Raw genomic sequence first — 27,425 nt, forward strand, 5'->3', positions numbered from 1 at the left:
AGAGAGAGTCGCCGTAACAGACGGACAAGGTGAGAAATGCATCTCGAAAATAATGACAGAGCCTGAGAAGTGAACGCGTTTGACAGGAGGAGTGTCGGTGAAGAGACATTGAGAGAGTCGTCTTCAAAGACAGAAAGTAAAAAACTGAGAATCAGTAGTTACGGGAACACACTGGAGAGACGGAGCGTCGATTAAGAGACGTTCACACGTGCAAATACAGAGGAAAGGCGATGAATGTACACGTATGGCAAGAGACGGCAAATATTTGTAACCAGTAACGGCGTACTGCACGATAACGTGCCGTGAATGCACTTGATTTGAGCATTCCTAGTTCTCATCCTCTTTCTCTGTACGTTTATCATTCATTTGTTCAGAGGTTGATGCGCTTGCTGCTTCCTGAGCAGCTTTCTCTTCTCCACCTTAGCGGCCCGCTTCTTCTTTTCTTTCGTTGGCGTCTTTTTGCGTTAAAACTGATTAAGTCAGTGTTTGTGTTGCAATCAGTACGTTTTTCTTAATTTTCCACATAAGCTGGCACTTAAGTCTTCAATCTGCCTCAGGAATAATTTAAGATATGAAGAGGTAGAGGAAGTGATGGCGTAGGTGGTAGGGAATGAGAACGGCGCCCGTACACATGCGCCGCACGGCTGCCCTGCTGGCCACTACTGACAGTTGATTCTACAATAAAATAAAAATAAAAAGAGGAATAACCTTGGAGGTCAATCATCACCCCAAAAGCATGCAGTAGACGTCACGTAGTACATGTGTACCAAATTTCAGATCAATGTGTCAAACGGTTTGTGAGCTTACAGGTGATTTAAAATCCTGGACAGACAAACGGACAGCCATGGTAGAGTATTCTATATAACGATTATTCTGTTAGCTTTGTGCAAAACTCAACTCGTGAGTTACGTGTAGTTTTGACTTCCTGCTTATTTTACCAGCCTCAAATCTTGTCTTTCATTTTAGCTTCAGTTTCCTTTCTTCTTTATTTCTTTTATCATTTTTTGTTTTCCTATGCACATCTTCTGGTCATGCGTAGAAAGTTTATTTGCCGTTGAGCTGACAGAACACTACTGGAACAGTTTTACTGAAAACAAGCAGGCTTGTGGTATTTTACAATGGTGGTAACTATGGCAGGTGCCAACTTGAATTCTAATGATCAATTCTACAAACTCGTATCCTGACCCACAGTAGGCACAGTGCACTTCTTTCCTGCTATTATCACTGGAGAATTGTCTAAGTCGTACTTTAGAGGGTGTAGTGACTCAGTCTGTTCCAACTCACAGAGGGTTTTTTAAAGAATCACCAGACATTGGGACACCTGTGCAAACTGTTTGCTTCAACTTGCAAGGCTTCCTTTCCTTTAACTGCTGCAGAACACGTGTAGGTTGTCACCTATTAGTTCTTCCCAGAAGAAGGCCCATTTCTGATATTCTGAAACTTCCTTTTTTCAGTTTTTGCTAACCTGAACTTTAAATTTAAACCTCTGGTTGTTTACTGCTTACTTTTTTTAAACATTTTAGGTCATTCATTGCAAACTCAGGTGTTCTAAAACTTTGGAAGCGTCTACGTTACCAATGTTCCCTTCCACAGGTCTGATTACCATTCACCACAATGCTCCAGTGTCTGCATCGTTCCAAAGTTTGTACTGAGAACGTCCACCAGTGCGTTTCACTCTTTCAGCACAGTGAGGGGGCTGATTGTCGGTCGCACGGGCCGTTGGTTTCCCAGTCACTCGATTTGTGGCCTGGTCTACACGATCACAAGGGAATTTAAACTTACCATATATACTCGCGTTTAAGTTCTCCCGCAGATAAGTTGGGGCTTGACTTTACTGTATAATTTCTGGTATTTTATAATGTCGGTCACATAAGTTGAATGTGGAAAACTCTCACTATTGGTCCAAGAGATTCTGATATGCTAACGCCCACCTGAGAGAGTAACCACGGAGCACATGGCCTTTATTTCTATGTATTGTGCCTACGTGACCACACGGTAATACCTGAACTATTCGGAAGTGATGTTTACACTGTTTTGTGTTTTTTTGTATCTCACACCCTCATACACCTTTACCGTAAGAGCATCCCTTATCTACGATGGAGTGTTCGATCAGAAGAAAATATAAAGCTGGTTTTAAATTAAAAGTCGTTGAAGTGGCAAAAGAAATTGGTAACTGTGCTGCTGCAATAAATTTCGATGTGTCTGTTAAACTGGTGTGAGATTGGAGGAGGCAAGAAGATGTAAAAAAAATATAAAAATAAATTTAAGTGTCAGATATTTGAACGGGCGTATAAGTCGGGGTCTGATTTTAAGATCGATTTTTTGGGTTTCAAGACCTGACTTATACGCCAGTATATATACGATACTTCTTTTTTTGTTTAATGTCATTGGATTCTTCTCGTCTTGCGCCCTATGCTAGCTTTGTTAGGCTCCAGAAACCCCCAGGACCCTGGCCTGGATTAAGTGGGTTAGAAAATGAGACGACATGACAACTGCTATCCAATCGTGAGAGAGATAAAGGGGCTCGGAGGCTGAATCGGGTCATAGGATTGGTCTGGTTGACTGGCACTTGTGGGACGTGTTTGAGGCAAACCTGTATGCACGTATGTGTGGATTTATTTTTATACTTTATTTTTATCCCTAACTACCGGTAGAGATTTTTCCCAAAGTGCACTATTGAACAGTCCAATGTTAGATCACATTCATAACTCGCCCGAACTGCTCCAAGGTTAGCATGGTATCGTGCCAAGACCACCCACTCCAAGGGGCCTCGGTCCTGTTATGTTGGTCTGCACCAGAATGTGACAGGTGTGGTCACACTAAGAGAGGAATTCGCTGCTGAGGTCAAAAAAATAATCAAGGTGTGAAAATGCCTTTTAAAAAAGGAATAGCCTACCGAGACATTACAACATCAGCGTACACAGGCAAAATAAACTGAACTGAAGGCTTTACTTTGTAACGATTCCAAAAGCGCAGCACTAAAGCGCAGACCTGCCAAACCTCCGTGACGGTGCCATCCCGGCGTATGAAAATTCAAGCTGGCAGACCTCGCTGGGAAAGCAAATCCATCATCTGTTGACATCAAGAGGGCAACCGGCAAGCAATCTGCTCAGCAAAATGTGCAGAGCGCCTTTCAAGGGTGATGTCGAGGAATTTAGCGAAATTATAAATACTAAAACGTTTAAGAAAAAGAACACAGAAGGCGGCACAAAGTAAATCTGCATTTATTTAATTTAATTCTAATAGTTTGACTGCCATTGATTCTTTGGTTATAACACAGGAGGACAACTTGGCATGCTGTGCCAGATTTACCTGATTAGATTAAAAAGCTGTTACTTTGTCCAATTTTACAAAGTCAATATATATTTTTTTTAAGTTATGCAAAAATGTTGGAGAACTGCTTGAAACAGGAAGAAATAAAAAAGCAATACAGCGCATACTGTGAGCAGGGCATACTGTGCCAGCGCCAGCCAGTGTGTGCAGCCAACTAGCAGACTTGGAGGGCAACCAGAGCAATAGAGAGCACAGGCCGGCCTGGAAACTGGACTGGCGACTGAATCCCATAAATCAGGGGACGGCGTGGACTACTGGATGTGCTGCCTGGACTTCTGACACACACCCCAAAGACATGCAGGTCTGGTGGCTTGGTGGTTGAGGTCGCTCCTATATGAGAGGAGTTTGATTTCTGATTTGTTATACCTTGTTAATCCCCGATGAGTGAGTTAGGTAATTGTGGGCACTCGACCCCAGTCGGCTCCTGCCGTATACCCACATATGTTGGGATACACTCTGGAAGAGCAATTTAAGGATTTAACACGGGTTTAAACTGTGGCGACTTAGGAGGACTTACACTGTACAACTGATGCCAGTGCAGAGCGGCAGGGCCGTTACCCCGGAGGTCTCCCAATATGAAGAGAGCCAGTTTGGTCAAGTAGCACATTCTGGAGTTGCATGTGTTTTGGACCAAAGGTTTAAATGTCGGCTGAAGGGACAGCCAAAGCAGCGATCGCCATGTGTCGTCTAAAGCTGATGTTACATGAGATGATTTAGACGGAGTGGTGGCTCTGAGGCTAGGGATTTGCACTGGTAATCAGAAGGTTGCCGGTTCGTATCCAAAAGTGACTCTGTTTCGTTGGGCCCTTGAGCAAGGCCCTTAACCTGCAATTGCTCTGTCTTGGGCATGACGCCCACTTGCAGGGAAAAACCTGGGGGTTGGTGGTAGAATTGACACTCCGGCCACCATAAAAAAACTTACACTGGTTCCATTCCATCTGCACGTGTGTGGTGCTGAGGTGTTTACACATTGCATGGCTGAACTCGGGTCCTAATCTGGAATCCTGAGTTGGCTCGCCATATGGTGGGTGCAGCAATGCGCTGTATCAGTGTGAGCTCCTAACCTCCCTCTCTAAGTTTGCAGATGATACCAAGATTGGTGGATTGGCAGATAATCGAGAATCTGCTGAATCATCACAGAGGGACTTGGACAGCATACAGGCTTGGGCAGATTTGTGGCAGATGAAATTGGATGTAATAAATGTAAAGTATTACATATATCAAGTTAAAATCTTAGGTTTGAATACACAATGGGAGGTCTGAACATTGAAAGTCTGCCTCCTGAGAAGGATTTAGGAGTCGTAGTGGACTCGTCACTATCAACAGCCAGACAGTGTTCAGAAGCCATTAAGAAAAAGGGTGCCAGGTTATATAGCGCCTTGATGTGTGGAGTACAAGTCCCAGGAGGTTCTTCTCAGGTGTTTATAACACACTGGAGTACCGGGTGCAGTTTTGGTCTCCAGGCTATAAAAAGCAGCACTAGAAAAGGACCAGAGAAGAGCAACAGGGCTGATTGCAGGGGTACAGGGAATGAGTTGTAAAGAAAGATTAAAAGAGCTGAGCCTTTACAGTTTAGGATAAAGCAGATTAAGTGCAGACATGTTTAAAATTATGAAGGGAATTAGTCCAGTGGATCGAGACGGTGACTTTAAAATGAGTTCATCAAGAACACGGGGACACAGTTAGAAACTTGCTAAATGGTAAATTACACACAAACATTAGGAGGTTTTTCTTCACAGAGAGGACCACAGACACCTGGAATAAGTGACCAAGTAGTGTGGTGGACAGGAGGACTTTAGGGACTTTGAAAACTCGACTTGATGTTATTTCAGAAGTGGATAGGACTGGCGAGCTTTGTTGGGCTGAATGGCCTCTTCTCGTCCAGATTGTTCTGTTGTTCTAATGTTATGATTTTGGTGAACTCTAGGAAATGAAATCCTGGAGGAAATAAACATTTGTTGGGGGCCACAGGCTTCAGTAGTTAAAGAATTCAAAGACTTGTAAGCCTCCACCTAACGGCTGCATTGCCCCTCATCCAATTCACTGCCCCATATACACGTTTCTCTTCACTCCAACATATAGCAAACAACACTATACTACTCAAAAAAGAAAAAACAAACAAAAAAAAAGATATTTTTTTACCTCTATAATTAAAACCAAATGAATAGGAAGAATGATTTTTAACACAGCAGGAGGAACAGCCGCCAGAACGAGTCCAAGTGCCGATCGAGGTGAGGTTTAAATCAAAGGTGACACAGCCAGCAGCCAAGCAGACCTAAGAAGTACGAAGGAGGAGCGAAACGAAGAAGGCGTCCACAACGTGGAGAGGAAGGCTGGCAATTCCAAGCTTAATCCATCAGGAGAGCTGAACGTTGTGAGCAGGAGGGCGGGTGACGGGTCTTCCTAAAGCACTGCACACTGTGCTGTCATTAAGACTTGCTCAACTATGATGCTAGAGTTTGACATTTTCTTTATAAAAATAAGAAGATTCTTTTCTGTGTCTGTTTTTTCTTTAATTCTATCACTGGAAAAGGTAAAGAATACGTTGGTGAGCATCGACTTTGTGCTGACCAGCTAGCAAGCAGCAGTTAACCTTTCACCCTTTCTAATTTGGAACAGAAACACTATGGATGAACTTAAAACTTTGTTGATTTAAGCCACATCCTTTATTAGAACGTTACAATAATTTGATGACAAATGGCGGGTCAGCCCAACGGCTCATCGAATGTTTCCAAAATAACCCAAGTTTTGAAGGCCCGCAAAGTCCTGCTCTCTACCACACTACCGGGTCACTTATTCCATGTGTCAGTGGTTCTCTGTGTGACGAAAAACTTTTCAACGTTTGTGCAAAATTGACAATTTCCAACTGTGTCCATGTATTCTAGTTGAACTCATTTTAAAGTAACAGCCTGGACCCCCCGTACTAAATCCTTTTATAATTTTAAAAATGTCAATCATGTCCCCTTTTAAATCTTTACTTGCTTTTAAACTTACGCCTCTTTCTACTATTTCTTTAAAGGTTTATAGGCCCGTTATCGTCCCTGATGCACACAGTGAGTGACTTGTAGGCGATTTCTCGAGAAGTTATTGTGAGAAGCAAAAAGACCCGAAGAAATCACATCAGGTCAGAAACCTGAAAACACTGCGAGAATAATCAGCAAACAAGACATGAGGGCAAATCCAAAGAGAAGTCAGGACAACTGAAAAGAAACCTCACACTGGACTCTGCTCGATCAATACACTAAATATTAGCTAAAGGGTTTAGATACAAGTAATCCATCTCCTGAGGGGTGAAGCCATGTCACGGAGCTGCCAAATTTATAGCAGAATGTCTACATACGTCATCAACATGTCACATGATACGTCACTGTGTGCTGCGTAAACAAGAGACGGTAACAGCAAAATAAAAGTTCAACTCTGTCCAAATAAACAAAAAGTAGCTCAGGAGCTCACAAAATGGATCCTTCATAATAAAACATCACCAAGCACATCTCCTTTACTGTTCACTCTGCACACCTCAGAGGTCATGTGACTGGCAGACACTCTCCGCTGATTCTGCACTTCTGGGGTCTATTGAAAGGGGGATGAGACAGAGGAGAGGAGTCAGGGGGAGAACTTTGAGAATTGTCTGCAACTTAACATCAGCAAAACCAAGGAACTGCTTATTGACTTTCACCACACCAAAGAGCTTCTGTGTCCAGTCACAATTCAGGTTAGTGGATGTTGAGGTGGTCCACTCCTACAAGTACCAGACTGCACCTGAAAAGAGGGCTAAATCAAGAGGGGAAAAAATGACCCGAAAATAAAGAGAAATGCCCAGTGCTACAGGACTTGGGCCTAAAGTCTACTCCTAGCTTGGCACGTGATGATGTGTGTGGTCTGCATGAACTCCAAGGACTGTGGTTTGCTGTGACTCTACATGTTCTCTCGTGGGCTGTTTAAGTGTTCCACCATTTAAAGGTTGGCTGCCTACTCAATTAGCACTGATGATTCTCTTGTTATGTGCCAACGTGTCCATCAACAGTTTCTTTCAGGCTCTTCACCTTGATGTTCTCAGCCCTTCTCTACATGAGGACTGTCTGCCTCAGTATTTCTTCTTCTCAGCACACAACTTTTAACCTTCTTTATCTGAACTGTGTGCCGTTCCTCTCTCATCATCAGTTAGTTTTAGCTTTCTCTTTAAATGCTCTGCATCCATCATTCACATCACAAGCTCATATTCAACACAGCTCCATGTATGCTTTGTGTGCACATTGACGTTCAATGCCAGAGAGTCTCCTCTAGAAGTTAGAATGAGAAATCACAGACTCCCTTAAAGGAATACTCCACATTTTTAACATATTATTTACCCCATCTAATTTGTAGTGATGGCTGAGAAAGTTAATTCCACGTTTTCATGGGGAACAGACATAAATTTCCATTATAATGGGAGCAAACGTTGACCAACACTGGACAACAGTAAAAAAGTTCAAAAACATCCTTGGGGGAAAAAAAAAATTTTGCGTTAATATATCATTCAATTCACCCAGTCGTACGCTCACGCCGGGCAAAACGCAAAAATATGGCTCAATAAGTAACTCCAGAAAATAAAAGTAAGTCAACAAACAGAAAAGCCTCTTCATACAGGGTCACACTTTGGAACTGAAGACCTGCATCTCCCCCTCATTCCTTGCTCAGGAGTCCTGCCTGTCCCAAAACCCCATTGTGACGCTGGGTTTGTTTAATAAGAAGAAAGCTGTCCATTGGTTAATGACGATACAACTTAACCATTCAAAATTACACAAAGGGCTGCCATAGAAGTGATCTGCAAAATGACATCTGCATAAAACTGCACTTTTTGACTAGGGTATGTAGAGCTACACAACGACAAAATCTGTTCTGAGGTTAAATAAAAATACATTTGAGTTACATTCAGATAATGACATTTGATCTGAGGTTCATTAGTAATACCATACCCACCAAAGACGACAATTCCACAACCTCAGACGTTACATACAAGACACTACCCATCATTTATGAACCAATGCACTGAAGACACACCGACGTCTACATTAAACAGTCATGTGCCCACATCTACATGCCCACAATCGCTGGCAGACGGGAGCTCCCATGGAAAGTCTTTCGGTCACCACATCTGTTCACCATCACAAGTCATAATGGACTCAGAAAAGATGCCTGGTGAAATCCAAAGTTGGTGGACAATCACAGAGTGGGTGCATTTTTTTCGACTGGTGTCACATTTATGTTGAAATGTGCGGCCTTTAGTTGAAGGTTTGACTTTGAAATCACAAAGATCTCATGTTATAGTGCAGCTGTGTGCTCCCGACTATGGAGGGCGCAGAATTTACAGGAATGCACATTCATTCGCGTCATGATCTCGACCATTCAGCCTTTTCCTTGGCCACCAAAAATAATGAAGATGTCATTCTGGGGGTTTTAGAGGTCAAATAGATTTAACAAGTCAGGTTGAATGATTTGTTTGATTTTGAAGATGTTACCTTTTGAAATGCTTCTTCTTCCTGCAGTGCCACTTTATCCCATTATGGGTGCTGGCAGAGTTTGCTCTTTGTGACGATGATGGGGATTGTGCGACGTGCAACGTTATTACTGCAGCCATATGAAGGTCAGTGTCGTACATTTCCTAACTGTCCATGCTTGTGGATAAACCAAAACAAACTTGCGTCAACTTGTTTTTTGTATAGCACTCTTTGATTGAGTGCAGGTACGGAGCGCTGTGAACAATTCAAGCAAAGATGATACTAATTAATAAATACACAACTGACTTGTTAAAACACGCAGAGAACAAACTGATTAAACATAAATGGAAACCAAAAATATCAGTTTATTCATTAACTAGACCAGTAATGGCGCACTACACAATAGCGTGCAGTGAATACACGTGACTTTCTTTCTCAGTACGTTTATCACTCGTTTGCTCAGAGGTTGATGCGCTTGTTGCTTCCTGAGCAGCTCTTTTCTCCACCCTGGCGGCCTGCTTCTTCTCTTCTTTTCACGTTAAAATTGATTAAGTCAGTGTTTGTGTTGCAATTACTTAGTACGTTTTCCTTAATCTTCCAAATAAGCTGGCACTTAAGTCTTCACTCTGCCTCAGGAATGATTTAAGATATGAAGAGGCAGGGGAAGTGACGGCGAAGGTGCTAGGGATGAGAACGGCGCTCATATGCATGCGCCGCCCTGCTGGCCACTGCCGAGAGTTAATTCTACAATAAAATAAAATAAAAATAAAAAAAGAGGAATAATTCCAAAACTCTTCGCTTTTAATATAAAACTGTAGTGCAGAGTTTCAGTGTAGTATATGTGTACCCAACCTATAGGTGATTTGATTTTTAACCTTGACCTTCCTGGGTTGATCTTTGACCCTGGAGGTCAATCATCACCCCGAAAGCAGATAGTAGACGTCACGTAGTACATGTGTACCAAATTTCAGGTCAATAGGTCAAACGGTTTACGAGCTACAAGGTGATTTAAGATCCTGGACAGACAAAGGAATAGCCACGGTAGCGTATTATATAAGAAGATCGATGAATTACACCCAGTTGTCAATGGTGGAGACTTAAACTATAAATTCAAAAATAAAGTCACAGTCCTGGTGACCTCCGCCGAATGGCCGCCTACCCGCTCCTGGGTTTTGTATAGTGGAATCTCTGCTGGTCGTCCAATCTGACAAGAGAATCTTTCCGTCCGATGATTCCAGTGCTGCTTTACTGTTAAGATATTTCTGGTTATGAATTCTTTTCTGTTCTTCGACTGCAATTTATATCTTGTGCTTTGGCCTAGGCTGTGGTGGGAGGCACCCTGCCCGGGGTTTGTTTCCTGCCTTGTGCCCTGTGTTGGCTGGGATTGGCTCCAGCAGACCCCCGTGACCCTGTAGTTAGGATATAGCGGGTTGGATAATGGATGGACAGATGAGCTTTGGCCTAGGCTATGTGAAATATTCTGGATTATCAACTCTCTCGCTCTTATGTTTCTCGTTCTACAATCTCGTCTGACGTCCTAGTGTTTGTTTATTTAATTTTCGCCATCTCAGCTAAGACCTTGGGTTTGATATCACAATTCTGTGATTCCATTTCTGTGTGCGGTCAGCACAATATGACAAAACACTGGGAGCATTGAGTCTTACCAGTATTTACCAGTGGGCTGTGTGAAGATGCAGTTATGCTGCAAATACGAGTAGCTGTGAATAAGGACCTAAACCAAAGTTCATGCACACCAGATGAATCCATAATCCAATGCAATTAAATAAAAGTGACGCTTTGATGTTAATGACTTTTCACTGGACGACGTTTACGTAATGCACCGGTGTGTTCCAATACACCTTACGTAAGCCACCTTGGTCCGACTTACTTGTCTGAACTTTTCATGACTTACAAACCAGAGCGCACATTAAGATCTCAAGATGCCGGTCTGCTTATGATTCCAAGGATTAATAAAATAACACTGGGAGGTCGAGCTTTTAGTTACAGGGCCCCTAAACTATAGAATGGTCTGCCTGCTACTATAAGAGATGCCCCTTCAGTCTCAGCTTTCAACTCCCGGCTGAAGACTCACGACTTCAGTTTAGCACACCCTGACTAGAGCTGCTGGTTAACTGTACAGACTGCATCTCTGTTGTTAGTCATTAGCACTAAAACATAAGTAACATGATAGTTAGAATTGGATACTAACCCTCACCTATTCTGTTTCTCTTCTCGGTATTTAAATGTGGCACTTGGTGCCCACGGCCCACCTGCCAAGTTGTTTTGCCTGCCTAAGGTAAAGACATCCCTGATGGAGGATCGCAGGAATCGTGGGGTAGAGGGGTCTTGGCTGGCCCAGAACTATCTCAGCTGTGGAATGGCCAAATGGGGGAGGCAGTTTGATGGCCGAGGTCTTCAGGACTCTAACAAATCCTAATCATATTATGTGATATCATCTACTGTTAAATTCTGGTCCGTACTTGACATTTTAATTTTTATACTGTATTGAGGATTTGTTCTGTTCTGTGTATTGTGTTGTATTGACCCCCTTCATTTTGACACCCACTGCACGCCTAACCTACCTGGAAAGGGGTCTCTCTCTGAACTGCCTTTCCCAAGGTTTCTTCCATTTTTTTCCCTAGAAGGGTTTTTCTGGGAGTTCTTCCTCGTCTTCTTAGAGAGTCAAGGCCGGGGGGCTGTCAAGAGGCAGGGCCTGTTAAAGTCCATTGCGACACTTCTTGTGTGATTCTGGGCTATACAAAAATAAATTGTATTGTATTGTACCTTAACTCCGACATCCACCGCACTCAAGTGTATGAATGTGCATTTCTGTATGGTCTGATGGACTGCCCATGTAAAGCACTGTAAGTCTGTGTTTCCAACTTAATGAATGATTCAGATTCAGTTTTTGTTTTTTTTTTAGCCACTAATATCTAAGCATGCTTAACAAATTCAGTTTCTCAGTCTGCATATGAAATTCATCCCAATCCCAGGGCCTAGCAGGTTATGCATCCATGCCTATGGCTGCAAGGATAGTCTTGCAATGTAAATCGTTCCGAGTGGTGTCAAATGAAGCTGGTGGGTGAGAAAAGCCATCCCTCCCTGCCTGCCTGCCTGCCATGGGATACGTTTTGAAATTAAACGGGAGAGAAGCGATCCAGCCTCCTAACAGTATAAAAACAGTATGCAGTCTGACACGAGGCTGAGGGCCTGCAAACGTAGCTCAGCTGATAATGCTAAATCACCACATTAGGCACTGAATGCTGCATCACGACAACATTCGTCTCCTTTTCTTTGACAGCAGACATGCAATTCACAGGGAGTAATGAATGGCCACGGTGACTCTGCTTCAGTCACCCGACACCTGAACACGGACACTGCTTGCTCGCTTGCAAACATCCCAACACCCGAGGCGTAAACTCACCAGGAGGATGGTTTCAAGATAAAGATAGCCGTGGCAAACTCGCATAGCGGCGGGGAGGCTGAGATCCACAGCGGTACAACGCAATCTCAAGAGCGGGCTCTAAGAAAAGACTCACCGACATGACAAGTCCCCGTCGACGTCACTGTAGAGCAGGGGCAGAGATCGCAGGCGTCCGAAAGGCTGGCATTGGGCCTCCTGTAGGAATTCTCCTTGCATTTATCACACTGGGGTCCTTCGGTGTTGCCCTGGCAGTTAATACAAATGCCTAAAAAAGAAAAAAAAAAAAAAGTTTTCCAGATTATCAGCAACTTGAGCTCCGTGGGTATAAAAGCGTCAGCTACTCAGCAGGTCGGTGACAGCGGGACGCAGCCCGGAGCAGGCTAGCCCTCACCTGCTTTTCATTCCTTGTGCAGCCCTTAAAGGAACACAGCCCCCTTTCCGTTTGGGTATGTTTAACATCAAAACACGTGGCTGCATCGCCCTGTTTCTGCCAAAGCAGGCATCACGTTTGCTTTGTGTGTCTGGGTGGGCAGTCTACACGTCCCTGTGGTCAAGAAGCTAATGGTGGGTAACTTGATACTCCTGACTGTAGGATGATGCCCAACGCTTGTTTTCAACTTTATCTTGTGCTTTACGAGAAAATCAGCATCACGGGGGGCAGGAGCCTGTCCCAGCAGCACTGCACTTAAGGTTAGAAACGGCCGTGGTAAGGGTGCCAGTCCACAGTAGGGCCCACTCTGGCACACATTCACACTTACTGTACACTGGATTAGGCGGGTTAGAGGGCATTTACTAAAACGGATTGATTCTTTCACTCACTCACTCACTCATTCATTCATTCATTCATCCTTGGAGCCTGCTGATCACAATGCTGGGTAGCGGTGGGCTGGCACCTGTTACTGAAGAACTGGAGGGGTAGGGTGAGGAATGTCTGTTATAGGCCACTATCATGCACATGCCCATTCTGTGGTAAGTGGCCTGTGGCGTTATGCCGGTTTTAGATAAATAATTGTGTCCTGAGAGCGTTCAGGCTCAGAATGGCTGCAGGTGAGCGCATGATGGCGCTGCCCAGAGGTTCACCGGGGCGCTGATCGTGCATTCACGTGCAAATGCGAGCGGATCGGTCAGGTGCCACATTCATAGGCATGTGGGGGTCATGCCTGCACCTAATCAGGCCATATAAAGTGAAGGGAAAAGAGAAGGGAGATCAGAAGGAAAAGGCAAAGGAGAGAATGGAGGTTACAGAAGAAAGAATGAGCGAGAGGCAGAAGAAGGAGAGCCCGCGTTAACGTAGGATGGAGGCAGGGGGCCATGGCTGAACCTTCGGCAGTGGAGCTTGGGACTGAAGAAGGGGGCGCTCTTATTGAACTATGCTGGGGAGTAGCAGTGGCCCGTTGTGTGGTGTCTCCCGTGGATGCCGAGGGGCTGGCACCCCATGGAAGTGGTAGGCCTGATAAATGGGGACCCGAGCCAGAAATTAAAGGTTGAGTGCACCTGTCGCAAGTTCGTCTCCTCTTGCTGCCAGATCCGGACAGGATAAGTGGAGGAGGTGGCAAGTTTTAGAGGGAAGCGCTGGGGTTTGTATTTTAGAAGGATAAGGGCTGTCTCTGCATTGTTTAAAATCATTTTATAGATTGTTTATCTGGACTGTTTTAACCTCCAGTCACACACGTGTGCTTGGGGAGCAACATGAGGGGGCAGTGTCTAATTAAAACACCCTCTCTCATCTCCCTCTGCAGAAAGGAAGATTAACACCACTCCCACTCTGACATCACTTCCGGGGTCAGGCCACCTGGACCCGCCTCTTCCTCCCAGAATTCCACATAAGGGGAAACAACACCATCTTAGATAGACCCATCTGAGAACTGATGAAGTCTCGACAGTCCGCTGTTCTACGCTTCTTCATTTACGCCTTTTGTGCACTTCAATATATGGGGGTTTGCCTTCGGTGCCCCAGACTCTTTATCTTGAGCCTTTTGTTTTTTTATACCCCATAGATGTCACTGATATTATGGATTATTTATACATAGTTTAGAATAAAGGGCGGCAAGGTGGCGCAGTGGGTAGCGCTGCTGCCTCACAGTAAGGAGACCTGGGTTCGCTTCCCGTGTCCCCCCTTCGTGGAGTCTGGATGTTCTCCCCGTGTCTGTGTGGGTTTCCTCCCACAGTCCAAAGACATGCAGGTTAGGTGCATTGGCGATTCTAAATTGTCCCAAGTGTGTGTGCCCTGTGGTGGGTTGGCGCCCTGCCTGGGGTTTGTTTCCTGCCTGGCGCCCTGTGTTGGCTGGGATTGGCTCTAGCAGAACCCTGTGACCCTGTAATTAGGATACAGCAGGTTGGATAATGGATGGATGTTTAGAATAAGAACCTTTTGGGCTGCAATGCACTTTAATTTGGACTTTGTTTAAATTTGATTCATTTTAATAAGAGCACTTGACACTTTGTCACCGTGTGTGTGTGTGTCTTCATTGCCGTGACTATCGACAGTTCCATAAAGGAGCGTGGAGCCAAACCTGGACTGTCACACATTCTTACTGCCCAATGACAACCCCTACAGATGCGGGGACAACGCGCACATTCTATCGGAGCTGTAAGGCATCCCTGCCAATGTTCATTAAGCTAACACCGTGGTCCTTAAACCCCATTCAGGGGACCCCTGAGGCTGAAGGGTTTTATTCCAAACAACTTCTGTTTTTAAATGGACAGTTAGCCTAACTCAGCAAGCTGTTGTTTCCCCAAATTCAATGTTTTGGGGTCAATATACAAATTACAAAGCTAAGTTTGGTAAATTTTTACTTAAACCTACTAGGCATGTATCTACAGTGCATCCGGAAAGTATTCACAGCGCATCACTTTTTCCACATTTTGTTATGTTACAGCCTTATTCCAAAATGGATTAAAGTCATTTTTTTCCTCAGAATTCTACACACAACACCCCATAATGACAACGTGAAAAAAGTTTACTTGAGGTTTTTGCAAATTTATTAAAAATAAAAAAACTGAGAAATCCCATGTACATAAGTATTCACAGCCTTTGCTCAATACTTTGTCGATGCCCCTTTGGCAGCAATTACAGTCTCAAGTCTTGTTGAATATGATGCCACAAGCTTGGCACACCTATCCTTGGCCAGTTTCGCCCATTCCTCTTTGCAGCACCTCTCAAGCTCCATCAGGTTGGATGGGAAGCGTCGGTGCACAGCCATTTTAAGATCTCTCCAGAGATGTTCAATCGGATTCAAGTCTGGGCTCTGGCTGGGCCACTCAAGGACATTCACAGAGTTGTCCTGAAGCCACTCCTTTGATATCTTGGCTGTGTGCTTAGGGTCGTTGTCCTGCTGAAAGATGAACCGTCGCCCCAGTCTGAGGTCAAGAGCGCTCTGGAGCAGGTTTTCATCCAGGATGTCTCTGTACATTGCTGCAGTCATCTTTCCCTTTATCCTGACTAGTCTCCCAGTTCCTGCCGCTGAAAAACATCCCCACAGCATGATGCTGCCACCACCATGCTTCACTGTAGGGATGGTATTGGCCTGGTGATGAGCGGTGCCTGGTTTCCTCCAAACGTGACGCCTGACATTCACACCAAAGAGTTCAATCTTTGTCTCATCAGACCAGAGAATTTTCTTTCTCATGATCTGAGAGTCCTTCAGGTGCCTTTTGGCAAACTCCAGGCGGGCTGCCATGTGCCTTTTACTAAGGAGTGGCTTCCGTCTGGCCACTCTACCATACAGGTCTGATTGGTGGATTGCTGCAGAGATGGTTGTTCTTCTGGAAGGTTCTCCTCTCTCCACAGAGGACCTCTGGAGCTCTGACAGAGTGACCATTGGGTTCTTGGTCACCTCCCTGACTAAGGCCCTTCTCCCCCGATCGCTCAGTTTAGATGGCCGGCCAGCTCTAGGAAGAGTCCTGGTGGTTTCGAACTTCTTCCACTTACGGATGATGGAGGCCACTGTGCTCATTGGGACCTTCAAAGCAGCAGAAATATTTCTGTAACCTTCCCCAGATTTGTGCCTCGAGTCAATCCTGTCTCGGAGGTCTACAGACAATTCCTTTGACTTCATGTTTGCTTTGTGCTCTGACATGAACTGTCAACTGTGGGACCTTATATAGACAGGTGTGTGCCTTTCCAAGTCATGTCCAGTCAACTGAATTTACCACAGGTGGACTCCAATGAAGCTGCAGAAACATCTCAAGGATGATCAGGGGAAACAGGATGCACCTGAGGTCAATTTGGAGCTTCATGGCAAAGGCTGTGAGTACTTATGGACATGGGATTTCTCAATTTTTTTATTTGTAATAAATTTGCAAAAACCTCAAGTAAACTTTTTTCACGTTGTCATTATGGGGTGTTGTGTGTAGAATTCTGTGGAAAAAAATGAATTTAATCCATTTTGGAATAAGGCTGTAACATAACAAAATGGGGAAAAAGTGATGCGCTGTGAATACTTTCCGGATGCACTGTATAAGGAATTTGGAGAATTTCTTTTTGTTTAATTTGGATTTTAAGATTTTAGTCGTCATCATGATGTTCATTCTGCTGTTCTGGTTATTTAATCCGTTAGTCACTAATGGGCACAACTAGCGGGCCTGACGCTGCAGCCTTTCAGCACTCGGTGTCGTGTGCCTGGGCGTCCACTCTGCCCGTTGTTAATTTCTCATTATTAGGATACAATGAGGGGGGCAAACTATAAGGAAAAGAGGCAAAAAGTAAAAGGAAAATGACCTGCCACTAACCCCCAAGTTTTCATTACAAGATGGAGGAACTACAGCAAAAATATACCATTTTTCTAAATGTCTGATAAATGCAAAAATCAATCACACTATTGAAGACTGATCGTGCGTTCACGTGCAAAACGAGTGGATTGGTCAGGTGCCAAATGAGATCAGAAGATTCAAGGGAGGCTTCTACCCACATGCAGTTATGTGAAAAAGTAAGTGCACCCTATGCATTTTTTGTGGACCTATCGAGATTTAGGTAAAGGTGATATAATAAAACAAACATCCTGCTACGTTCACATTTTGAAGTCAACTTCACTTTTGCTTGTGGAAAACAATCATCCCACCCCTACATTCATCACTGCCTCAAATTAGAATCAGGTCCAAATGATGAGAACATCCAGAGAGAGGACCTTGCCTGACTCTGCCTTATTTAAACCTCAGACCTTTCGTTGGGTTTGCTCTTCGTTGTTATCACCATGCCGAGATCGAAAGGGCTCTCTGAGTCATTCACAAAGAAGGTTCTAGATGCCTACGAGTCTGAGAAGTGCTTTAAAAATATGAAAGACTGAATGACAGATTTGAAAATGGATGGAGGAGTAAAAAACAAGTCCAAGTGTAGCGCCTGGTGTCCCGCAATACAATGAGCTTCTTATTTGCTTGGCTGCCACAGAGTAGCGATACTAGAGCAACACCAAAGAGAAGAAAATCAACAGAACGCCATGACGAGAGAACATCATATGCTACCTCAGAGACACATCAGGTCCACTCAGGCAGCTGTAGAGAAGCCGCATAACCTGCACATAAACAGATTGACAGATAAATAAAACAGAAGGCTACGTCTTCATATGAGACACACATCTACAGTTCATGGGGCAGAGCCTGAAAATCCACAAAACAGAAGGAATGTACAGGAATTTCACAAGGGATTCACCGGCAGCCTTGGCCAAGACAAAAGGCAAGCAGGAGGTTAGCCGTGCAAAAGATCCGCTAGCAGATGGCAAACGCTGCACGCGCGTCTCTCCCGCTGGGCTCCTCCAAAGTCAGTGATCACAATCCAGCCGCACGTTCCTCTCCATACTGTAAGCAGCTGCTGGAGACCCCTAGAAGGAGCAGAGGCTCCCCCCGAAGTTGTATATATTGACACGGTACAGATGATCTCCCTTGACAATCACATTAACTTTTCTGCCTACTGAAATGAGAGAATTTCTGAAAGGTCACTGGGTGTCTCTTACATTGTGTGGGCTAAATTATATATTGGGAAAAAATAAATTCCTGCTGGAAGCTTGATGTGCATGTTAGGTTAATTGGTGACTCGAAAATGGTCCCGATACGAGCGCGTTATCTGCATGTGAGGAAGCCCTTTTTAGTATTCCTGTCATCGCTGCAGCTCTTTTATGGAGCCTCTTCACCACATTTTTAAGACGTCCCCAAGAGCAGATCTGAAAACCCGATAAGGCCCTCGGCTTTCTGTGTCCTTCAGCGATGTCCTGGCCAAGCATTAATCTTCGACTTGCATGCCACTGAGTATCCTCCAGATATTCTGCAGTATGGTCGTTGTTTCTCTTTGCTGCTGTTTCTATCACGTCAAGGTTTGGAAAGACAACTGAAAAGAGAGAATTCCAGTACATGCAATGAGCTATTGGCTTGTGCGGTGACAGGATGACAAAGGTGGGCTTTACGGTCAGGTTTTTGTGTTTTTGTTTCATGGAATGTGGTGAGAATTGAAGATGTGAAAGTATCCAAAGACAGCGTTCCATCCACGTTTTTGAAGTTTATTTTCCAAGGATGGATAATTCTCAGTTTGCCATTTCTTGCATACGCTCACTAAGGTGGAGTCCACACTTCTACATGTTCTTTTAAAAACATACAATTTCAGCTCGGTTTTCACCTTTTGTTTAATAATTAACAATAATAATAATAATTCTTTACATTTATATAGCACTTTTCTCACTACTCAACGCGCTCAGCAATTGCAGGTTAAGGGCCCAACAGAGCAAAGTCCCTACTGGCATTTACGGGATTCGAAGCAGTGCAGATCCCTAGCCTCAGAGCCACCACTCGGCCTGTAACACTAACACTAACACTACTACTACTACTACTACGCCTGTCTACACTACCCTGCCATTTTTCACCATCCTCAATGGTGCAGCGCACCACACACCACTTCCCTCTTAAAAGCATGAAGTGTGTGAAACAATGTAGGTGGGATATTTGACCCCCGTAAAGTCTGGATCACATCGAAGCCTGTGCTTTTGTGATGTCTACAGAACGTCTAAGCATATATTTCCCAGTGAGGGGGTGTGGGAGGTTGACTGGAACGCTTATAGTTACTTCTAGAATTATCAGCACATACATGAACAGGAATCTCAAAAGACTCATGGGAAGGACCTTTGAATTGATGATAGGACTCTTAACCAATGAATGATGAGTGGAGGCGGGTCTTCAAGTCAGAAAACTACTGTCACGAGTCTTTTGGTTACTGTTATGTACGTGCTGATAAGGCCACAAGTAACTAACAATGCAAAAGAAAAAGCAATAGATTTTGTCAGGCACATTCCCGGTCAGACCAGGGGGTGGCAGAGTGCACTAATCCTTTCTCTTACCTCCCCGCAGACCAAATATGGAAAATTTCACCGGACTCCAATGACGTCACATCCAGTGCCATCCCAGAAGACGTCACTTCCAGGCCAGCAGAAGAGCCCATCTCCTAATGACGTCATTTCCACATCCCAAGAAGTCACAGCCCGATGACCTTATTTCCAGTTCCGGTCCTAAGATCCCTCCTCTTCCTGTTTTTCAACTATATATCCACCATGTGTCCTAACCTGTTCAGTTCTATTTCCGACTCTTATCTGTAAAGACCATTTTTCTCATCTTGCAGTCACTTTCAATTATACGGGAAGCTGCCCCAAACCTTTTCTGTTCTGTCAAGGCTTGTTTATTTACCACAATTTGTACAAGTAAAGGAAGCGATTGGATAATAAACATGTTCATTATGATTTTTATTTGGACTTCAAACCCTGAGGTTGGGGGCTCAAATCCCACTACTGACACCATGTGACCATCAGCAAGTCACTTCACCTGTTTGTGCCCCAATTGGAAAAACAAAAGAAATAACAACCAATTTATCTTAAATGTTGTAAGTCCTGCGGTGAGGTGGCACCCTGCCGGGGGGTTTGGTTCCTGCCTTGCGCCCTGTGTTGGCTGGGATTGGCTCCAGCAGACCCCCGTGACCCTGTAGTTAGGATATGGTGGTGATAATGGATGGATGGATGGATGGATGTTTTAAGTCACCTTGGATAAAAGCCTTAACCAAGTAATAATACGTAAATTTTAATAGAAATTTATAAAACATAACCTTGTCATTTCTACATTGATCTCAACACATAAAAACTGGGGCATAACAGCTTGGTGAATTAGGCCAAGAGTACAATTCTAAACAGAATATGTTTGGAACAAAAACTGTTCAGCTGCTTAGGGGTCCCCAGTACTGAGTGTGAGACCCACTAACAAGACAAAGTCAAGAAGACTGCAAAAACAAGTTTAAAAAAAAAGGCAAACGTAAGCCGTCACTGCACTGGTGACAGCTACGGAAAAAATATCAGAAATTATGAAAACACCTCTGGGCTCATTGGCAAGCACAACATTCCTCCAGGCAATATGCAAAAACAATTCAAAGAGGCAAATAAAATCCACGTGGCCATCCGTTTCCCAGTGCACTCGATCAAAGTCCTGTCCTAACGTAGCTTACACTTTAAAAACGATTCAATATAAATGAGGACTCTGTGATGTGCGAAGTGCGGCCACATGTGAAGTGCTGTGTGCAGTCCTGGGGCCTCATGTATAACGCCGTGCGTAGAACTCACACTATAACATGGCGTAAGCACAAAAGCGGGATTGTGCGTACGCACAGAAAAATCCAGATGCAGGAATCTGTGCGCACGCATACTTTCACGTTCTTCCACTACATAAATCCCGATTTGCGTGAAAAGTAACGCACGTGCACGCGCCTTCTGTCCCGCCCCAACTCCTCCCAGAATTACGCCTCTTTGAATATGCAAATCAATATAAATAGCCTTCTGTGAAAAGACAATGGGAAAAGCACAGGGGAAAATATAAGAATTTCAGCGAATACCAAGTGGAGGCAAAGGAAAAACGTACTATTTGTTGGTTTAAACAGTGATATAATCAACAAAAGAAAGTTGATCGAGTGACAGAGTGTCGGAAAAACTCGAAAGATCAAATTCACAAAGTCGCACAGTGCCCGAAATAAAAAAGAAATCACATATCAAAGTCGCCGTGAAAAGGCGAGTCGTAGCCCACCGTCTGAGTGTCATATGAAAGCGTATTAGGGTACAAACAAAAAACATAGGCACACAGTGGGAAAAAAGCACGAAATGTCAACTTTAATCTCGAAATTTCCACTTTAATCACGTAGTTTATTTTGTCATTAAAGTAGAACATCATAAACTTCATCTTAAAATCGTTTATTTTACTAGTTTCTCAAGTAGCACGTTAAATGCTTTTCTCCGTGTTTGATCTTCTATGTGCTCTATGTGTGTGAATCACTACGTGCTTCCGTTCTTTCTCTTTCTCCGACAGGACACAGAATGCATTACATTCGAGATATTACAGCTCTCTGAATAATTAAAATACTGAGATGTATACGTGATATCATTTTCATGATGATAGGAATGAAAGCATGTTATTAAACATGGGAACACGGTGGCGCAGTGATTGTTCATATCTCACGCAAGAGGCTTGCTGCACCATGTGTGACCTTCGATGAAATAATTTATTACAGAGGTACTGTCTCTTTCAAACGTACTAACCTCCAATTCCTGTCCATACTTTTCTTTCTCCAATCGCCACACAATCAGCTCTGTAATAGACGTTAAGCCATTTGTAAGCTTAGAACGCCGATTCTTCAAAACTTTTAAGGAACATTGAAATATCTTTGTAGTACGTGTTTAATTATTCTATTCGTCTATCCTTCCAGTGTCACGTCAGCACCAGCAAGAATACAGCGCAAGGCAGGAGCTATCCTTAAACTAGCTATACTCTGCGGCACCGTGTCCTCACATGTTTAATTATTACCAATACAGATTATTTAAATGAAGTTAAAGTTTTATCTGTATACTATAGGCAACATATTTTGCTGCATTTCATCTTAAAAATGATACTGTCATCATACGCGCTTTATAAAGTAGCGCAGGTTGTGCAATATTATAACTGTAGTGCAAGTTTACAGTGAGGTGATTGAGTGCGTTTATAGTTCTTGGGATGAAACTGTTTCTGAAACGCGAGGTCCGTACAGGAAAGGCTTTGACGCTTTTTGCCGTGGTTGAGGTAGTGTGTACTTGAAACTGTATACCGATAATTCTCTTTCCGATCATCTGCTGCTGTGATTCACACTCAGATACAGTGATATAAATACTCCAAGTGGTGCAGTGAGAGTAATATGGAAAAAGATGATCCGCAGTGGCAACCCTTAACGGGAACAGCAAAAAGAAGAACAAGATGCAGTGAGCGTAACAACGCTAAAGCAGTTCTGGTATTTGGAATACTATGGCTATTCCCTGGCCCATTATATTGCAGCAGGTTAATTAAAATCAGATGCATTAAATTTATGAACGATATGCGGTTAATTTCAGTGTATTTATAAAGCCGCCGCCATGGATGTGGATCTAAGAAAGGGTAACCACACAGGAACAGTAGCACTGCTTTGACGCTGGGTGCCGCCAGTCTGCAAAACCGGGCGGATAAATTGTGTACGCCAAGGAATGAGTTACCGTGGAAATGTGCGTGGCTTTACGCCAAGTTTAGGTTTTATACATCGCGATTTGAGCGTGGAAAGGTTCGTACGCAACATGTCTGTGCGTACGCACCGTTTATACATGAGGCCCCTGGTCACAATGGTGTCAAGAAGACACAGCAGCACAACAGCGCACGGAGCAGAGCCGCCTAAGTAGTAAAGAGTCTGAAGGGAGAAACAGGGTCACCCTGGGAGGACCCTACCACGACAAATCAGGGGCTTTAATCCGGACGTGCAAAATGCTCAGAGAAGTCGATTCAATAGAATTCTTTTAGTTAAAATAGTGAATTATTTATTCAGTAATACCAGTGGAAAGTATTTTCAAGGGTGAAGGTCAGGAAACACAACGGGTGATGCAAACCGTGCCAAGCCATCTTGCTAAAGGGGAAACTGCAACAGTTCTTATATACACTGATCAAAAAAACAAAGGAAACAAAGATAGAGACGCTTTTATCTGTGGCACCTCTGTATGAGAACCACCTTTTTCCACCCTCTCAAACGTATGCAGTTTTTAATATCTGGAAAATATTTGGGATTAAATCACTTGGGAGATCTTTATATAGACAACATCTTTGCATCCTATGAACAATTACACTCCAAATTTAACTTACCAGCAACACATTTCTTTCACTATCTTCAAATTAGAAACTTTGTTAAACAGAACCTGTCCGATTTCCCTCATCTCCCTCTATGCCAGAAAAAATATTTCTCAGTCTCGAGGACTCAGACAGCATCTCCATAATATATAAAAACATTTTACAGTCCCTTCCTTTCAAAGATCCAAGAGTAGAGTGGGAAAAGGATCTCTCACTCAACATCTCAGAAAAGGAATGGAAAGTAGCAATGCAGAGAATTCACTCGAGCTCCATATGTGCAAAGCATACAATTATTCAACTCAAAATTATATATCAAGCACATCTGTCTCGCTTAAAATTGTCCAAAATATTTCCAGGGCAAAATCCAAGCTGCAAACGCTGCCATCGAGCTCCAGCCTCACTGGGTCACATGTTTTGGGCCTGCGCCAAATGAACATCATTCTGGACCCAAATCTTTAACTGCCTTTCAGACAGCCTGAGGGTCACAATCCCTCCTAACCCGCTAACAGCTGTGTTTGGTGGGCTCACTGAGGGACTTAAAGTGGAGAAGGACAAACAAACTGATTGCCTTCACTACACTATTGGCACAGAGACTTATTTTGCTGAACTGGAAGAATCCTAACTCTCCTGTTTAAGTCAGTCAATAACTGATGTTTTATATTATTTGAAATTGGAAAAAATCAAATTGTCACTTAGAGGATCTGTGCAGAACATTTTCAAAACCTGGCAGGATCTGATCAGTAACATTTTAGAATAAGCTCTTAAAGCGCTGAGGATTTTTCTTCTCCATTTATCACTTATTAATTCATCTACTTACTTATTGTTACTAGCTTTAGGTTTTACTCTGCTGGCTTAGCTCTCTTTCTCAGGTGTGGGGGTTGATTTGTTTTCAATCTTATGTTTGTAAAAATTGATTTATTTCTATGGAATGTTGTGTGATTTTAATAAAATCAATAAAATAAAAAAAAACAAAGGGAACACTTAATCATCGCAGGCTGACAACAAGTCAGTGAAGCTTCAGGGATATCAATCTGTCCAGTTAGGAAGCACAAGCGACTGTGAAACAACGTCACCTGCTTTGGTGCAAATGAAAGTGACAACAGGTGACCTGGAGGGACAACAGCAAGATCCACAGACAACTGCTCTCTCCTTATCCTTCCTGACTGATTCTTCTCTAGCTTTGTATTTTGCTAGTGTCCTTGTCACTACTGGTACCATAAGGCGGTGCCTGCAGCCGATTCTGGTTGCACAGGTAGTCCAGTTCCACCAGGATGGCACATTCACACGTGCTGTCACCAGAAGGTCTCAAGAGCATGGAGGAGATACCAGGAGATGGGCCGTTACACGAGGAGAGCTGCACAGGGCCATAGAATGGCATCAACCCAGCAGCAGGGCTGGTATCTGCTCCTTTGTGCGAGGAGGAACACTGCCAGAGCCAACAAAATGAGTGCAATTCATAGACCAAACTGTCACAAATAGACTCCATGAGGGTGGCATGAGGGCCTGACGTCCTTAAGTGTGACCTGTGGTCACAGCCCATCACCGTGCAGCTCGATTGGTATTCGCCAGATAATGCACGATTGGCAGCTCCACCATTGGTGCCCTGCTCTCTTCAAAGATAAAAGCACTTGTGACAGACGTGAAAGAGTCTGAAGATGCCGTGGTGAATGTTATGCAACCTGTAACATCATCCAGCATGACTGGTTTGGCAGTGGATCAGTGATGGTCTGGAGAGGCATAGCCTTGGAGGGTCCACGTGCCAGGCAATGGTACCCTGACTGCTGTTACGTACCAAGATGAAATCCTCGGAGCCATTGTTAGACCGTACGCTGGTGCAGTGGGCATTGGGTTCCTCCCTAGTGCAGGACAATGCCATGCGTCATGTGGCCAGAGTGTGTAGGCAGTTCCTGGATCTGTTCCCCAGACCTGAATCTGAGAACTACTGGGATAGTGTGTATCGATGCATCCGGCATTGACCAGTAGGGTAGACCACAGACTGTCCAGGAGCTCACTGATGCAGGTCTGGGAGGAGATCCCTCAGGACACCATCCGGTGTCTCATCAGGAGTATGGCCAGACGCTGTCAGGAGTGCATACAGGCACATGGTGGACATAAACATGACTGAGTCACATTATGAAATTCACGTAAGTTGGATCAGCCTGGGATTTCAATATTTGACTTTTTCGGAGTGAGCCCTCAATGGGCGTCCATTCAGCATTGTTTACATCATTTTGTTCTCAGTGAATGACACAGCATTGCTCAGTAAAGATTTTCCACTTGAATATTTCGTTCATCGAGATCGGATGTGTGATTTAAGTGCTCCCTTTTTTGTGAGCAGTGTATAGTCCTGGATGAGGTGAGAGACAAACGACTGGGAGGTACTTGGGCCTCTTCAGCTAGCAGATTTCAGGTGGTGGGCCTCAGGCAGAAGGTCTTGTTATGCTGAACAGAAGAGCAGCGCAGTGCATTCTGGGAAGGCTAAAAGGCAGAGCAGGATTCAGGGTACTTTGCTTAGTCAGAAAGTGAGTCAGGTGTGCTGAATACATTTCTTTACCACAAAAACATTCTCACAAGACGTCAGATTCTGTGAAAAATGGTGTTTTGAAAAAAAAAAAAAATGTTCATTATTTCAAAAACATATTTTGTTTGTTTATCGGCATTTACTATTATTTGAAATACTACATTTTTGAGTCTTCCTCGTTCTTAACTTTAGTTCAGGTGGAAACAATGCAAACAACCTGTAAAGGGATGGCCGGCAGTTTATCCCAGCTGGGACGCCCCAGTACTGGAAGGATGGGGGAAGGCAGCTTATCAAAGACACTGCCTCCCCCAAGACGATAGATGGCAGCTTCCCTGGACTGCAGCGGTGCCCTGGATGCCCACAGGGTACCATGGGTGCTGCCAGGGGATGCTGTGGGAAGAACAAATTCTCACCTAGCCTGGAAGTACGAATGGACTATGACAATGGAAGCCCAGAAGTTCTTCTGGACTGATTAAAACCTAAATTCTCCAGCTGAATACGGAAGAGCTGGCAAGTCACGTGGGAGGAAGAACAGAAGCACTTCCGGGTCAAGGACTACATAAAGGACTGCTGTGAACCCAGCAAGCAAGCCGGAGTCAGGACAAGTGTGACAGAGCTTGCTGGGAGGTGAGGAGGAGAATATTGTATTGACATATTATTGGTTTATTTGTGTATGGTGGCTGTAGTGCTTAAAGGGCACTTTGAAGAAGAAAAATAAGTAAAATTTCTTCTTTGTGCTTTTACCCTGTGTCTGCGTATCTGTCTGTTGGGTTTAATGGGGCAACAGCGACCCTGAACATCCACAAACCCAAAAATCAAGTATTTGCTGCGTAGTTTTTTGTCTCAGTCTTTTTTTTTCTCTCTTTTTACTCCATCAAAACAGCCAGGAATTCATATATAGAAGCTTAGAAAGATGTATTTGGTGTCCTTGAGAATAAAATCGTCATTTGTTTTTTAACTATATTAAGTTTTATTTTGCTCAAACAAACCCAGATGAACTATAAAGGAACTCATTTACAAAAGAATTTACAGAACCCTTAAGGCAATTTAACAAACTAACATACGGAGACAACTTACACTGAAAGCATCCTCTCTTGTGGACAAACGCTACCCCTGACCCTAATTTATGACCCAAATACATTGTACATTCTTTCTGTATTGTACCAGTAATTTATAACTTTAAACGCATCTGCTTTGTGATCCAAGGAATGTACCGTGCTTTTAGTTTAAATAATCAGACGACTTAATGGTAAAAAGAATGGAAATAGTAAGAGATTGTACAGTACAGATATGCACAGGACTGCGGTGGACTGGCGCCCTGCCCAGAGTTTGTTTCCTGCCTTGTGCCCTGTGTTGGCTGGGATTGACTCCAGCAGACCCCGTGACCCTGTAGTTAGGATATAGCAGGTTGGATAATGGATGGATGGATGTGCACAGGATCACAGTTTTTTGGGCCGAACCATCCATCTCCAGGATAGCCAGCCAATCACACGTATGTAAAGCTGCATGTCCTGAAATCCTGCATGTGATTTTAACAAAAATA

General features: G+C 43.8%; 1 protein-coding gene across 1 annotated transcript in view; it reads right to left on the reverse strand.

The window, feature by feature from the left end:
- The window catches only part of LOC114657378 (multiple epidermal growth factor-like domains protein 9), a 425,007-nt gene that overhangs the window by 82,669 nt on the left and 314,913 nt on the right, over nucleotides 1-27,425 (reverse strand). Inside the window, exon 4 of the mRNA XM_028809164.2 lies at nucleotides 12,350-12,499. Within this exon, the coding sequence (XP_028664997.1) occupies nucleotides 12,350-12,499 (150 nt within the window). The remainder of the gene's footprint in view (nucleotides 1-12,349; nucleotides 12,500-27,425) is intronic.

Source organism: Erpetoichthys calabaricus, chromosome 9 (genome assembly GCF_900747795.2).
Source record: "Erpetoichthys calabaricus chromosome 9, fErpCal1.3, whole genome shotgun sequence".
In the NCBI taxonomy this organism is placed as follows: Eukaryota; Metazoa; Chordata; class Cladistia; order Polypteriformes; family Polypteridae; genus Erpetoichthys; species Erpetoichthys calabaricus.